A 14,797-nucleotide genomic window follows, 5' to 3' on the forward strand; every position below is an offset into this window, starting at 1 on the left:
GCGCTGGCCAGCAGGCGCTGAGGAAAGAGCAACCACTAACCTCCTCAGGGTTGGCACTCCGAGTCCTGCTTGCTGGTCCCCAGACGGAGCTGGGATGACTTTTAAAGCAGAAACATCTGGCTAACAGGGCCATGTGCCATTAAAAAAAAAAATGCAGAGGCAGCCGTGGCTTGGTGACTTGGGAGCTCACGAAAGGAGGCTCCAGGTGAGAAAGGGAGGCGCGGGATGGAGTCCTGTCACCCCACAGGGTCCTGCACACCTGCCCCCAATACACCCCGATGACAGGACGAGGAGGCCAGGAGGGAGGCCCGTGCACGGGGTGAGGGCCTTGACTCAGACAACCTGGGTTCTGGTGCCAGCTCTGCCTCTTACTTAGAAACTGGGCCTCCACATTCTTATCTGTGAAATGGGAATAACTACCACCAACATGAACTGCGAAGACTCAATGGGCCTTGGATGGGAAGGGTGCTTGGTGCCTGGCTCATGGTAGCTATGAAGCTTGGGGGAGGGGGATTAACAAGAGAGGGAAGAGGAGGGGAGGGAAGGGAAGGGGAAGTCTGCAGAGCAGAAAGCTGCTAAAATAGCCTGAGATTCTGCTTCCACTCAGCCCCGCACTGAAGGGTGTCATCTTTTCCCGCTACATTCTGCTCACAGCGGGGCCTGGGGGCCGTGTACGGGGACTGTCTCCCCTCCCTCACTCTCCTGCACCAGAACCCAAGCTCCTCCCACTGCCTTGTCCAGGGCTGTCCCCTCAGCTCCTAGCCCAGGGCAGTGCCCATCACAAAGGATGACCAGCGTGCCCCGCTCCTCCTGTGGCTTTCCTGAGCGTTTGGCTCCGGTCCACCCAGCACAGGGGAAAGGACACGGGAGGAGGACTCACTCGTAAAACTCTGCGGCCGGCGTGAACTTGTACTTGGAGTACTTGGTGTGGTTGCCCAGCATGGAGGCGTTGAGGAGCTTGGGGTCGGTGCAGTTGGGGCTGTTCCAGGGGTGGCCGCAGTCGGTCCAGGGCAGGTGGAAGGTGAACGAAGAGAAGAGGTAGTAGAGGGACCAGGCGATGATGACGTTGTAGTAGAAGCCGACATAGAGGGCGATGAGGATCACAGCGTAGCCGACTCCTGGGTGGGGGGCAGAGGGGCTCAGCAGGGTTCCCCCAGGCCCGGCCCAGAGCCAGCTCTTCGGGGGGGGGGGGGGGGGGGACTCCAACCACTGCACCACCCGACCCACACCTTTCTTTTTCTGTCGCATTGTCACAGCCCCATCTGTATCTCCTAGGCACCCACCACCCCTTTGCCCGAGGGCTCTCTCTGGCCCATGGAGTCCCCTAGGCCCGCACATCGGGCAGGCCAGGTGTGCCAGGACCTGAATGTCCCCACTGGAGCCCAAGTGCCCCAGCTCCCTCGCCTTGGGCAGGAGAACACTGAGGCGTGGGGATGGTCCCCGGGCCCGCGGTGGGGCTGGCTTGTTGCCTATCTCCCTTTCCCTCTCCCCACGTGGGGTTTCCTGGGATCACCTCCCCAAATCACTCCTTACATGGAAGCCCTTGTCTCAGGACCTGCTTCTGGGGGCCCACAAACCAACCCTCGCTGGTCAGAACTTCAGCCCCTGTCTTCTCGGGGTCCTATTTGCAAGCGCCTGCGTTATGTGCCAGCCTCATCTTCCTGAACATATCAGGAGCTCCTACAGGGCTAGTTCTATGGCCCTTGTCCCCCGTAGACGTGTTTTTTGCCTGCTCAGCATGGCTTGAGAGAAGCGGTAAGTATTCTTATCTTATAAGGCTTGATGAGGCTCATCCCTTACTCTCTTCTTGTAGTTGTAGGCACATGACTCAGGCCTGGCCAATCAGAGCTCTGCTTCCCCACAGCCACAGTGATTGGCTGATAGATGAGCACATGACTCACATCAAGCCAATGAGAGTCCTTTCTGGGATCTTGAATAAAGCTATGCTGATATAAGGATTTTTTGTTTGATTTTGTCACTGTTCAACTTGGTGGCATTTAATCTTGTTGCTGATGGCCAGCTTCACCCGTGTTTAGGGAGAGTGTGCCTGAGAGTGATGCTAACGCTGATGAAAAAGACTTGAGAAGGAACGGGAGAGGCTCCAGATAAATTATTCAAGAACCTGGATCAAGCTGTACCTGAAGCTAGCCAGAAATTCCTGGGCTTTACCATATCATCAGCCAATACATTCTCTTTTATAGTCGAGCCACTTGGAGTGGGGTTTCTGGAAAGAAGAGAATAGTTCCTAACGAATACACTCATGTCTTGTGAGCGTCTTGTGCCAGCCTGTGTCTCCTACAGTTCAGAGCACACAGGAGGCACTCAGAGACACACGGCAACGGAGAAGAGGCTCGTAGGAGTCACACTGGTGCCGGTGCCCCCGGGCCCAGCTCCCTCAGCTGTGCGCGGGAGACACTGATTCTTACTCCACCTCCTTCTCACAGCGTCAGAGGGGCCATGAAATGGCAGTTGCTGTGGCCGCTTCCTCCAGATGTGCCCTAAGTCCCAGAGGCAAGCGGGCTTCCTCTTCTATCCCAGCTGCGATCCACACGTTGTGGCTGTTGTAGGAAGGACTTCGAGGCAGCTTGCTGGCTGAGCCCGGAAGGATCTGTGATCAATGTACCCATTTACCAGGGCAGGGAGAGTAGCGAGCGGTGGTACGTGTGCTGGGTACCTCTGACACGTCTGCATTTCCCGAAAGGGGCACCCTCCTCTCGTCACTCAGCTGGATTGGGAAGTCGGGTTTGCAGACGCTCTAGGCCAGGGGTGGGCAACCCCTGGCACGCGTGCCAAACATGGCACGCCAGTAACTTTTGCTGGCACGCGAAACCCTCTCTTATAATCTTCCATTTACAATTGTGAATCTTTGTTCTCAGTGATGAATTTTGTTAAGTCTCATAATAGGAGTAGCCTGACGGATGAAAGTAGTAGCTCGTGCATATCTCTGAAAGTCACGAAATATAAACCTGATGTAAAATCTCTGTCATCAGTGATGCAGCAGCAAAAGTCCCACTGATAATATCAAACGGTGTCATAAAGTTTTCTGCCGGACTATCAGTGTACATGTATACATTAAAAAACAAATGTATTTTTCATCATCATATACTGCTTTTTGTCGCTCGAATGAATTTTATTATTTCTTCAAGGTTCTTCACGTACGCACACCTTAAGAGATATCAAGTAGGCATAACAGGTTCTCAAAAAATTAGGGTTGGCACGCAGAAGAGTTTTGAGTCAGAGATTTTGCTGGTTTTGGCACACACTCACAAAAAGGTTGCCCACCCCTGCTCTAGGCCAAAGCTTCTCCTGAAACACCCAATGCCCTCCAGGTAACTGTGCACAGTGGACGCGCACCGGATCCCACAGGAGAGGTGTCTGCCTCGGATCCCCCCCTGGGGCAGATTCTCCAGGGGCGCCAAGTGTTTCTGGTCAACCTCGAGCGCCCCCACCCCATCTTTTACCTTTGAAGAACGGGCAGATCTTCCACACGGTGGCTGCCCCTTCCCGGTTGAACTGGCCCAGAGCCAGCTCCATGTAGAAGAGGGGCATCCCGGCGATGATGAGGAACAGCGTGTACGGGATCAGGAAGGCACCTGCGGGACACAGAGGTGGAGCCCGGGCCTGCCCGGCAGAACGCCAGGGCCCAGAGCTGCGAGGTCCTCATTCCTCCGCCCGCCCTGCCACTCCCCGAGGGGGGCTGTGTGGCAGGCACATAGGGGATACGCAGGGCGATTAGTGAAAATCATCACAACGGCAACCACAACCTTAGTGGCCGTGGTAATATCATAACAAGCGTCTGTCATCAAATTGAGTAAAATCTGGGTTAATCCAAGCTACACAGATGTGTTTCCCGCAGGACCCTCCCAGCCTTCGACACACAAGCACACTGTGAAGCGCCAGGAGGAGGCCACAGGTGGGTCTGTGCCAAACTTCTGTAAATACAGACCTTCCCTTTCATGCAGGCCCCAGGGAGGGGGGCAGCAGGGGGCCGAGGGCCCAGGCCAGTGGGGAATGAAGGGGTGGGGGAGGGAGTGTGACAGGGAAGGGGCTGCGGGAAGGAGAGGAGGGTCCCCTGAGACCTAGCAGGACCAGCTTCCCAGACTACTGAGGGCACGATTCCCCAAACTGAGTTCCAGCCACACCTTCGTGTACGGAGGAGCAAACCCCCGCCACCCCCCCAGAGCTGTTCTCCGGGCTCCCGGGCGCCCGCAGCCCTGCTCCCCGGTTGCCTCTGCCCAAGGCTTTCACGAGAGTCCCAACAAAACCCGGGTCAGTGCCGCGGGCAGCTGGGTTCTCCCCGCTCCGCACACATCCCCAGGGCACAGTGAAGGCCAAGTGCACCGGGAGTAAGGTAACAAGAGAAGACAGCTGCTCCCAGCTGGTGGCCGGGCCCCTGCTGGGGGGACAAAGGCTCTCCCGGCTACAGATTCAAGAGGACACGCCAGGCCACAGCTGCTAAATGAAACACGTTCTCCCCTCCTGTCTTGATGACCAGACCTTGGCCATGGGGCGAGTGTGAAGTTCCAGTTTGGAGCCCACAGCTCTCTGTAGGTCTCTGCCCTGGAAAGTGGCGGCACGGGGGAGGCCCGTTTGCCCGGCTCCCCCTTTTCCCCACCTCAGCTCCAACCAGAGAGGCGCCAGGCTACAGCCTCTGCAGAGAGTGGGCCCCGGCCTCCCCTCGGGCCTGGGGCTGAGCCAGTGTCTCGCACAGTCCATGTTGCAAAGGAGCCAGGCAAAAGGGCCACGCGGAGCCGGAGGGGGTGGGGTGCCTGGGCAGGGAAGTCCAAGGTCCTGGTACCTGGGTGTGGTGGGTTGGGAGGCAGTGTTCTGGGTGGGCCGGCCCGCCTGGCTCTGACCGCAATGAGAAGAGTAGGAGGGGAGAGCAGGGGGTTCAGGGGAGTGCGGGGGGGGGGGCTCTCTATGGCCCAGGGCCCAGGGCAGGCCCCTGTGACATAATAAGAAATGTATGTATTTGCTCTCCGCTCCGTGTTCTTGACACAGAGCTCCCAAATCCCTTGCACTCTCTCCCGAGATGTGGGTAACAGGAAGGCCTTAACACAGAGCTCCCAGGCCCCCTGGAATTTTCTGGGGGTAGCAGTGTCTCTTTTTCTGGTGAATTGGCTCGGGGGGCTGCTGCATGGTGACGGTCCGCCAGACAGACTAAGCCCTGATTAGAAAATTGGGGGCTTTCAGCCGCCCCCCAGCCCCTGGGGAGGAGACGGGCTGGCGATGGACGGAATAGGGACCACGTCTGGGTGATGAAGCCGCCATGGAAACCCCGAACGACAGAGCTGGGAGGACTCCCAGGTGGGTGGACATGTCCACGTGCCAGGGGTTGGCGCACCCCGACTTCCTGGGGACAGAAGCTGCAGTACTTGGGGTCCTTCCAGACCTCACTCCATGTACCTCTTTATCTGGCGGCTCATCGGCCTCCCTTCTAATAAACTGGTAAATGTAAATACGTGGTTTTTATTGGGTTCTCTGAGCTGTTCAAGCAAATGATCAAATCTGAAGATGGGACGGTGGGAAGCCCCGATTCGCAGCTGGTTAGCGACGGGGACCTGAAGTGTGGACAGCGAGTAGACAATGTCAGAACTGGACTGCAGGCCATCATCTTGATATTCCCGGCACATGATGGGCATTCTTTTTGTAAATGCTTTTTGGTTAAATAAATGGATGCCGGCAGTGACTTACACGCAGCTAATGAAAGCGCCGGACCTTTCCCCCCTCACGCGGTGACCTAGGCAGTTGGGTTTGGGACCGCAGGGTAGGAGGTCACATTGATCCCCGAGAAATCCCATCTTGCTGGGAAGGGCCCCTGTAGATGTTTGGCCAGCTCAGAGCCACGGGCCAAATCATGCCGGTGACCTCGACCCCAGGTCCCAGCTCCAGCCCCTAGTATGCATCTCATTGCTGCACACCTGTCAGACGAAGGGCCACCCCAGCTGGCTGGCTCGTGGGCATCTGAACTGAACTTGGCTTGCCGAGCTCCGGGTGTAGACAGCACCCTGACGGCCAGGCCAGCGATGAGGGCATTGAGTTTGCAAACTGCTGCCCCCGGCACCGGCCACCACCTCCTGCCTGTGGCCTCAACAACCCCAGCTATTTTGGCCAAGAGAGTCCCTATGGGGCTGTGGATACCCGAGACCTGGAACTTACTTGGGAAAGGAGGGGAACCCCATTGGGGACCCAGGACCCCATGGGGCCCCATGAATGGTGGAGGGAACGTCAGTCCCCATTCTCTGGGTGAGGAGACGACAGCGAGACAGGGTTCGGCTGTCGGAATACAGAGCGACGCCCAGCCTCCATTCTTAATGAATAATGAATAATTCCCCAGGCCCAAGCATGACTACTTCCATCAATTTCCCTTCGCCTATGTCCTCTTAGAATCAGCTCTGCTCCCTCCAAAGGCAGGACCCTGCCCTACTCCTGGGTCCAGCCCGTGGTTAGAAATCACTGACCAATAACACTAAGAGTAACAACTCCGTTTACCGAGCTCCTACGGGGCACTGCGTTGAGTCCTGCGTATATATTCTCTGTCATGACACCTCACCGGCAGGGAGGCACAGCTCCTCTGCTTTTCTGCACAAGGAACCTGAGGTCCAGGGCGGACGAGGGACTTGTCCAAAGCCACATCTCCCAGAAATGTCAGGCCCGGGTTCAGACCCAGGTCTGTCTGAACCTACAGAGCCGTCGGCACGACCTGTCACACGGAAGCAGCCGCTTGCAAAGGACGGTTCCCAGTGGCCTCGTCCTCCCCCGGGAACAGGCCACGCCCAAGCCCACAGGTGCCGAGGGAGGATGGAGAACCCTGGAGACAGCCCCACTGCCTCCCTGCTGGAGAAGGTTGTGATGGAGCCCTGGAATGTTCTAGAGTGCCTTTCCCCAACCGGAAGCCTCCCACACACCTGTACTCCAGCAGCTGGCCCACAGGATGGTGGCTGGAGCAGGTCATGCAGGAGATAGTAGCCAGGGGTCTGACCTACGGCACCTCTATCATATCACAGCGACCTCCCGTCTGAAACGCCATGGACCACTGGCCGTGGAGCGTTACCGTGTTAATCCCGGCACCAGAGGAATGACCAGGGGCTGCCGAGGAACAGGGTGGTGAGTCCGGGCTGGAGCACAGCACTGGGCCAGGAGAGGGGTGGACCTTGGGGGTCCTCTGAGCTCACCTCTAGCGGCAGTGGGGACCCTGGGCTGAGAGAGAGGCAGGGCCACGCCCGGGGTAACAGTGCTGGGTGAGGAGTAAGTTAGAAAAGGAGCCACCTTGGGCTCCGAGACGGCAGCTGCCCTGCTGCGTTGTGCCAACCAGAGGCATCCTAGCCAGACATGGAAATTCACGGGTGATGCCTCCCCACCCTAGCCTGGGGCCTGAGGTCTCCACAGCCAGGCCCCAAAACTTGCCTCTCCACCCTTTCCTCTCCCATCTTGTCCTTCAGCCTTCACACCGCATCTCTGAGTGACCCCACTTGCATTCGCCATCAACTAGAATATCTCCTTCTACCCCCCAAGGCTTGACCATGCCCCTCCCATCCCCAGAAGCTGAGCACCACCCCCAGCCCCCCACCTCCAGGCTTCCCGCAGCAGAGCTTGCCCCCGCTCCATCCATCTCCCAGGTCATCGTGAGGATGTCAACGAGGAGGCACCATGACCTAGACGGAGGCCATCCTCCCTGCCTGGCTCCCCGGGGTGCACTCCGTCCTCACAACAAGCTCTGAGTTGAGCACCATGGTTTCCACTTGACAGATGAGGAGCCGGAGGCTGGCTGCATCCCCCGAAGGCACATAGCTGGGCGTTAGCACCCGGCTCCTGATCTCGCCCCAGCCCCAGCGGTGCCTCACTTGTGCGGTACCACCAGCGGGTCTGCTCTTCCTGGAGAGGCGTAAAGTCCTCGTATGAACGCGTTCATCCCACAGATGTTTGCTGGGCACCTTCTACCACATTCCTGGCATCTAGGTCTTATCTCGGGCGTCGGAAATACACAAACCACAGTCTCTGCTCTCAAGGTGTCAACAGACAAACGACCAAACAAGTCGGGATGGGCTGCGGGCAGGGCTAGCCAGCCTAGGCGAGGGGCTTCCCAATCACGTCCCTTCAGCATGGGAGCCTGCCGGCCAATGTGGCTCAGTGGTTGATTGTCAACCCATGAGCCAGGAGATCACGGTTCGATTCCCAGTCGGGGCACAGGCCCGGGTTGTGAACGTGATCCCCAGTGTGGGGCGTGCAGGAGGCAGCCGATCAATGGTTCTCTCTCATCACTGATGTTTCTACCTCTCTCTCCCTCTCCCTTCTTCTCTGAAATCAATAAAAAAAATATTTTTATAAGATGGGAATCTGTGCTCCATCTTGTGCCCAGGGCACCTGGCATGCCACCTTGCACACGGCAGGCACTGTCTCTGTGCTGGTGGCCCCAGTCAAGTGCACACACAGTGCCAGGGAAAGTTCCAGAATGTCCATCCAGCCAATGCGTCCACCTGGCCACCCAGACCCAGGCTGCTTTCGGTTTCCACACTTAGAACAATGAGAACAACTTGTGGCAGCGAAGCCCTGAGCGGCTACAGCTCCTGGCAGGCAGGCGGGGAGGGGGAGTGATCTGGAGGACCCAACGGAGCCTAGCACTGGGGCTCCCTGGGAAGAACCCGATCGAGATTGCTGATTCATGATGGAGCCTTCCGCTGCCCAGGGACAAGCAAGCGTGAGATCATGCTGGATGGCGCGGTCTAGGGCTGTGGTCGGCAAACCTCGGCTCGCGAGCCACATGCGGCTCTTTGGCCCCTTGAGTGTGGCTCTTCCACAAAATACCACGTGCAGGCACGCACGTACAGTGCGATTGAAACTTCATGGCCCAGGAGCAGAAGTCGGTATTTTGTGGAAGAGCCACACTCAAGGGGCCAAAGAGCCGCATGTGGCTCGCGAGCCGCAGTTTGCCGACCACTGGTCTAGGGTCTCTCAATCTGCCCTTCATTCATCAAGTCCCTGCTGAAACGGCGTGGGATCTGCAGGTCCTCCCTCCCTGGGTCTGAAGGGCCCTGGGCTTAAACCCCCAGCAGCCCAACGTGCAAAAGTGTTCACCTCTGTCTGCATCACGTGTCCCATTTCCCACCCAGAGCGACAAGCGAGTGTCTAGCGCATGCACTGAAGCAAACAGCGGGGTCCCGGGCCCTCACGCCCAGTTCCCAACCCTCTCCCTGCCCCCCTCTGGCCCTCTGGAGTCCTGAGCCAACGTCCCTGCCAGGCAGGATGGTCCAGTGGATAGAGAGGTTTCCAGACCTGGGTCCCCCTGCACCGACTTCTGCCTCTACGTCATTTCCCCCGGGCTTTCTGCAGGGCACCCCTTAGCTCATCCCAGCCAAAGGGGCAGGACGAGTGGTTTGGGCACCGAGGAGCAAAGGCCCCAGTATCCTGTGTGGGGCTGCAGTTCGTCTCTAGGCTCTCAGCCCAGGGCGGGGGTGGGGGTAGGGGGGCGCGGTATGTCCCCCAGCACAGAGCAGGAGGAGAGAGCCTGGCTGTATTCCCAGGCCCCGGGCCTCCTCCACGCTGCCATGGTGCCAGGACCCCATCCCAGTCCCCAATCCCTCCTGGCCTGTGCCCTCTGGCCCCTCCAGCCAAACAACACCACCTGTGAGTGGGGTTCTCTTTGTCCCCGGAATGCAGGAAGCCCGGTCCTCTCTCAAGCTGGGGGTGCTGGGTTTAGGGACCCCCTGTGCCTGGCTGTCACCTGCTGTGCACTTTGGTGCCCCTTCCAGAGCTTTCCAAATCTCCACCCCCTTCCTGCGGACCATCAAACGTCAGGGGTCCTCACCCAACCTGTCCCCGATCCCCTCCTTCCAGCCAAGCGCTGGTCACTGTCCAAGTTCATGCCTCAATTTCCCTCTTCCACCGCGAACTCCAACGCTTTTTCTGTGAGCCCTGCCTGCGCCCCAAACTTGCCCGTGCGCTTCCTCTTCCCCTGGGTGTGTATCCCAGGCCCTCTCCCAGCCACTGCTGCACAGGCAGCGTCCCCAGTCCACACCCCCGGCCCGCGGGGCTCACCGCCGCCGTTCTTGTAGCAGAGGTACGGGAACCGCCACACGTTGGCCAGGTCCACCGCGAAGCCCACCACCGACAGCAGGAAGTCGATCTTCTTGCCCCAGGTCTCCCGGGGCGGCTCCTCGCTCCGGCGGGACGCCAGCAGGCACTGCACCCCGTTGCGCTCCTTCACCACCAGCAGCTCCGCGGCTTTGCGCGCCTGCAGGGGCTGCGCGGCCTCGGGGTCCGCCCCGCTGCTCTCCGGCTGCACCTGCGGGTTCATCCGCGCCAGGAGCATGGCTGCGGCGGGCGGCAGGGCCGTCGGCGGTCCTGGGAGGCGCTGCGCGGAGAAAAGGAAAAGATGTTGTCACGGGGCCATTCGCCTCCCGATGCCGCCCGAGATCGCCGGGGACACCTCGCTCAGGGTGCGCTGAGCAGACGCGGGCGCCCAGGAAAGGGCGCGCGTCTGTTGGGACAATTTGGAAACAGAGGTGGTGGCGCGGGGGCTGTGCCGGAACTCGGAGGCGGAGACCGCTCCTGCCCGCCCTGTAGGTCCGGCTTAGGACCCAGCAGCCCTTCCCTCTTTCGGCCACCCCCTCTCGGTCCCAGATGATGGGGTTTGGCCGCGCCAAAAGCAGAGGTTTCCTAGGGCGGTGACCCGCCCGGTGCCGCTGGCTGTACCTTCTTCCCCCCAGCTCTGGCCGTGCCACCTCCCCCAGCCCCGGGAGCCTCCCCGGACGCGCGCACCTCCGCACGTCCAAGTCGCTGGCGCTCTAGCTCCGCGCACCCCAGCCTGGGTCTCCCCGGCCCATCCAGCGGGTCCCGAGCGGGGCGCACTCACGTGTCGGGCAGCGACGGGATCCCGGATGCCGTGTGCCCTGCGCGCCCGCCCGGGACCCGCCTCGCTTCCTAGGCTGTGGGGCGCGGGCCGGGGCCAAGTTCCGCCGCGTGGCGCTCGGGGAGCGCAGGAGACGCGGGGCGGCCGGCGGGGCGCAGGCTGCTGGTTCTGGCCTCGCCGGGCGGGACCGGGCTGGTAATGTAGCCTGCGCCCCAGGTAACGCGCCGATTGCATTAACCCCGAGCCGGGCCGCTTCGTCTGGAGCCTGTTAGCACTAATGGAGAGTGACAGCGTGGCCGAGGATGGGGAGGGGCGGGGGTGCGGCGCGGGCTCCGGAGGTGGCGTTATCCCGGACACCCGCCACTTGCGGAGCCGGGTGCGCATTCCCTCTCCAGCACCCACCGACATCCCACACGCGGCTCCTGGGGCACCGGGCTCTGAATTCTTACCACCGCAGGAGAAAGGGCCTCCCAGAGCTGGGGGCTGGCTAGTCGCTTCTGAGAGGGGGCCCAGAAAAGCAAATCCCAGTTCAATCCCAGCTCCGCTATCCGGCGCAGGCCTCTTAAACTACCTTGCTAGAATTTCTCCCGCAACAAAATGCCGGGGTCCACCCCATCGGGTCCAAGGGTTCCCAAAGGTGTGGACGGAGTCAGCGAAGAATGTTTTGCAAGGAGACAGCGTTCAGAACTCTCTAGCTTTCTTTAGTCTCCGTGGATCTTCCCTGTGCCTGGCTGAGACCACAGAGAAAGATCCTGAGGCAAGCTGAGCCTTTATTTTATAGTGAGAGGTAAACAAGGTAGTGGTCTCCATAGTTACACAGTTCTTGTGAGTTTCACTTGTTTTGGCCACTTCCTGCACTTCCCTCAGCCCATTAGCTCCCAGATAAGATCTAGGGAGCATCATAAGGTAAAGCCTAATTATGCTAAGAGGACTGTGCCCTCTAAGCTGGGAATTGTTTGTGACTTTACCAACAGGTCAGTCCTAGGCTTAACCCTATATCAGCTCCCCACATCTCACCCTTCTTTTATTTTTTAAGCTACTATAATGAGAGATTTTTTTAAGCTACCATAATGACAGTAAAACTTAAGCATCAAACTTAAGCATCAAGAACAAAACTCTGGCTATTAAAACAATAACAAAACAATGCCAATGCAAAACCCAAAACATTTTAAAACTTGAACATAACATTTTTAAAACTAGTGAGAATAATAAAACAATGGCAATGCAAAACAGCAATAAGTGAGAAATCAAACCACAGTAATATTTTTCTACCAAATGAAAGTTTCTTTTGCCGATTTACTCAGAGTCCTCCGACTTGGCTGAGAGAGTAGCTTCCACTTCTTGCTTTTCTACCATCTGCTGGGCCTCAGTTGTTAACTTCTTTAGCTGACCCCAAGTCGGTGGTTTGGTTGTCCTTGTTGATCTGGCTAGCGGGCGGCGTTGCTGGCGACGGGCTTCCTGGAGTGTCAGCGCGTTGTATGGCTGGATCAAAGGGTCCATCAGGGCCGCGTTTGATGGTGGTGTCGGTGTCCGGGGAGGAGTCAGCTGTGCCCTCTGGGTCAGCTGATATGGATGATACTGGGGAGGAGGAGGTGGAGATGGAGGGTAGTATAGAGAAAAAAGAGAAAGAAAAAGAATTACAAGGCATGGAAGTGTTTAGAAAAAAGAGGAAGAAGAAAGGAAGAAGGCAGCATCCTGACACAGCCCTTTCCTTCAGCTGCGCCTTTCCCTGTGGTCCAAGGTAGAAATGGGAAACAAGTCCTGTTGCAGTGAGAGGGCAGCTGCTGTCAGCCAGGCTCTGTCTTTTCCTGGGTCCCGATCTGAGCTGGGCCAAGTCTCTTTCTGTTTTCTGGGTCCCGATCTGAGCTGGGCGTGGGAAGCGAGAAGCAGCCATGGAGGCAGGAGACCTCCCTCAGAAGGGGCGAGTGTTCAGGCCCCTGCATAATTGGGAGGGTGAGGATCTGTTCCCCACCTCTGTTGACCCCCAAGTTCTCTCCTGCTGGCCCCTCTGCGACTGTGCCTGTCTTAGGTCGTTCCTCCCTGAGGAATCTTACCCGTCTTTGGCTAACCAGCCATTTTCTGGGGCCAAGCAGGGTAATGTGAGGTTCAGTTCTGTCTCCTTGTTAGCCTATGCCCCTGTGGCCTCCACGCCCAGCATCTGCCTTGGGTTTCCCTCGCCTGCTGGCGGGGCCCCGGCTCTGGTCACATATCTTGGGGAACCCAGGTTTCTTCTCCAGGGAGGGTCCAGCTCACACCATTGGGTGAGAGACAGATCCATGGTACCAGCCACCATGACCTCAGTAAGAACAGAGAACTCGGGCAACAGCTGTGGGCCCGGGACAGGGCTCTCTCAGCCCAGGATGTCAGGCTCTTGGTACAAGACAACTCCACGTATGGGGCATATACCAGACACTCCCAGTCACAGCAGAAAAGGGAGGTGCCCTTCCTGGAACAGTAGGGTAGGGAGATTCTAGAAAAGGCTGTGTTCAGTAGAGAAGGAGAAAGGCCAAAGAACCAGCAAACAAGTAGTCAGATTAAGAAAAAAAGAAAAAGGAAAGGAGATGTGGGGCAAAGCTGGGACATAAGGACAGACAAATAGGAGGCACATGTGATCCTTCCAATGGACAGGTGCTTCCAGCTCAGGGCTGCACATCTGCTGCAGACGGGTACTGGTCAGGTGTGCTGACTCGGCCTCCAGGGGTGACGGTCCCAGGAGGGAGGCAGAGGCTGCTCCTTCTGGAAAGATACAAAACACAACCTCTTCCCCACATCATTACTAGATCTGGTAAAACTCCTGTCTGGTTTGCATCCTTCCACTGGGCTAAGTCAGCAGAGGCTATTGTACAGGAGGCCTGATGCCTTTTGGCTGCTGTACAACCCTCTGCAATGTATTTTTTTTTTTTAATTTAACATATAGCATTCTTCTCCCCCTTTTTTGTTTTTATAGAAAAGGTTTACACTGATGGAATTATGACCATATATAAACATACATACTCCTCTGTATTCACAACTTCCCACTTCAACCCCAAAAGCCGCAGCTTCACATTTCTACCTGAATTGGCTTCACCCCCCCAGCCTCAGCACCTCAAAACAAAACCCCAATTTTGAGCCAAACTGTTAGTTTTTCCATTTGTGTCAAGAGTTAACTTTGATATGTTAAAACTAAGTAAAATCCACTTACTCAATCCAAAACAAGCATTAAAAAGAAAAACCCCCAATGCTCTCTTGTATCCATTTTAAGAGTAGGATTGGCGCTTTCTTCTATTACCTGAGTCCTGATCTATCAGGGAGAGCTTGCCAATCCTGCACTTTCCCGGGGTGGAAAGGCTGCAGTGGCGTTAAGGATAAGGCTCCTTGGGCCTACCTTCTCCCATGCCTCTACATTTACCCTTCCGGCACCTTTCCTTCCTCAGAAAAGCATGGACACACTTGTATAAAACGTTCCGTCTGACTAGGAGTAACCTTAACTCCTCTGCTAGCAAGCATATGTGTTAAAACAGTGATTCCCAAAGTGGGCGCTACCGCCCCCTGGTGGGCGCTGCAGCGATCCAGGGGGGCGGTGATGGCCACAGGTGCATTTGTTTTAACTTTCTTTGTATTACCTTTCTATTCTGAGTTCAATAAATAGTTTCATAATTTCAAACTTCAATGTTTCTAATTTACACCTTTCTTTACTATATTTTATGAAAAAGGTAGAAACATTAATACATATATCTTTCTGTTTAATTGCTATTAAAATTTTTAAAAAAATTAATTTCCAGGGGGCGCTGAGTAATATTTTTTTCTGGAAAGGGGGCAGTAGGCCAAATAAGTTTGGGAACCACTGTGTTAAAAGATCAATACTGAGTCTTTTTCCTTTAGAATCAGTATGGCACATCTACTCAACCTAAGTTCTGTACTATCCACCTTCTTGCCCTACTTATCCTCTATAGGGGGGTCTGCAGCACC

General features: G+C 56.8%; 1 protein-coding gene across 1 annotated transcript in view; it reads right to left on the bottom strand.

The window, feature by feature from the left end:
• Window positions 1–11,564, bottom strand: part of SLC6A2 (solute carrier family 6 member 2) — a 30,654-nt gene extending 19,090 nt beyond the window's left edge. Inside the window, exons 1-4 of the mRNA XM_070399026.1 lie at window positions 11,421–11,564; window positions 10,036–10,351; window positions 3,462–3,593; window positions 881–1,118 (exon numbers count right to left, since the gene is read on the bottom strand). Coding sequence (XP_070255127.1) covers window positions 881–1,118; window positions 3,462–3,593; window positions 10,036–10,351; window positions 11,421–11,465 — 731 coding nt within the window. The 5' untranslated portion in view covers window positions 11,466–11,564. The remainder of the gene's footprint in view (window positions 1–880; window positions 1,119–3,461; window positions 3,594–10,035; window positions 10,352–11,420) is intronic.
• Between the last annotated feature and the right edge of the window lie 3,233 nt (window positions 11,565–14,797).

Source organism: Myotis yumanensis, unplaced genomic scaffold (assembly GCF_028538775.1).
Source record: "Myotis yumanensis isolate MYYU_CA2020_CCGP unplaced genomic scaffold, mMyoYum1.0.hap1 SCAF_18, whole genome shotgun sequence".
NCBI lineage: Eukaryota > Metazoa > Chordata > Mammalia > Chiroptera > Vespertilionidae > Myotis > Myotis yumanensis.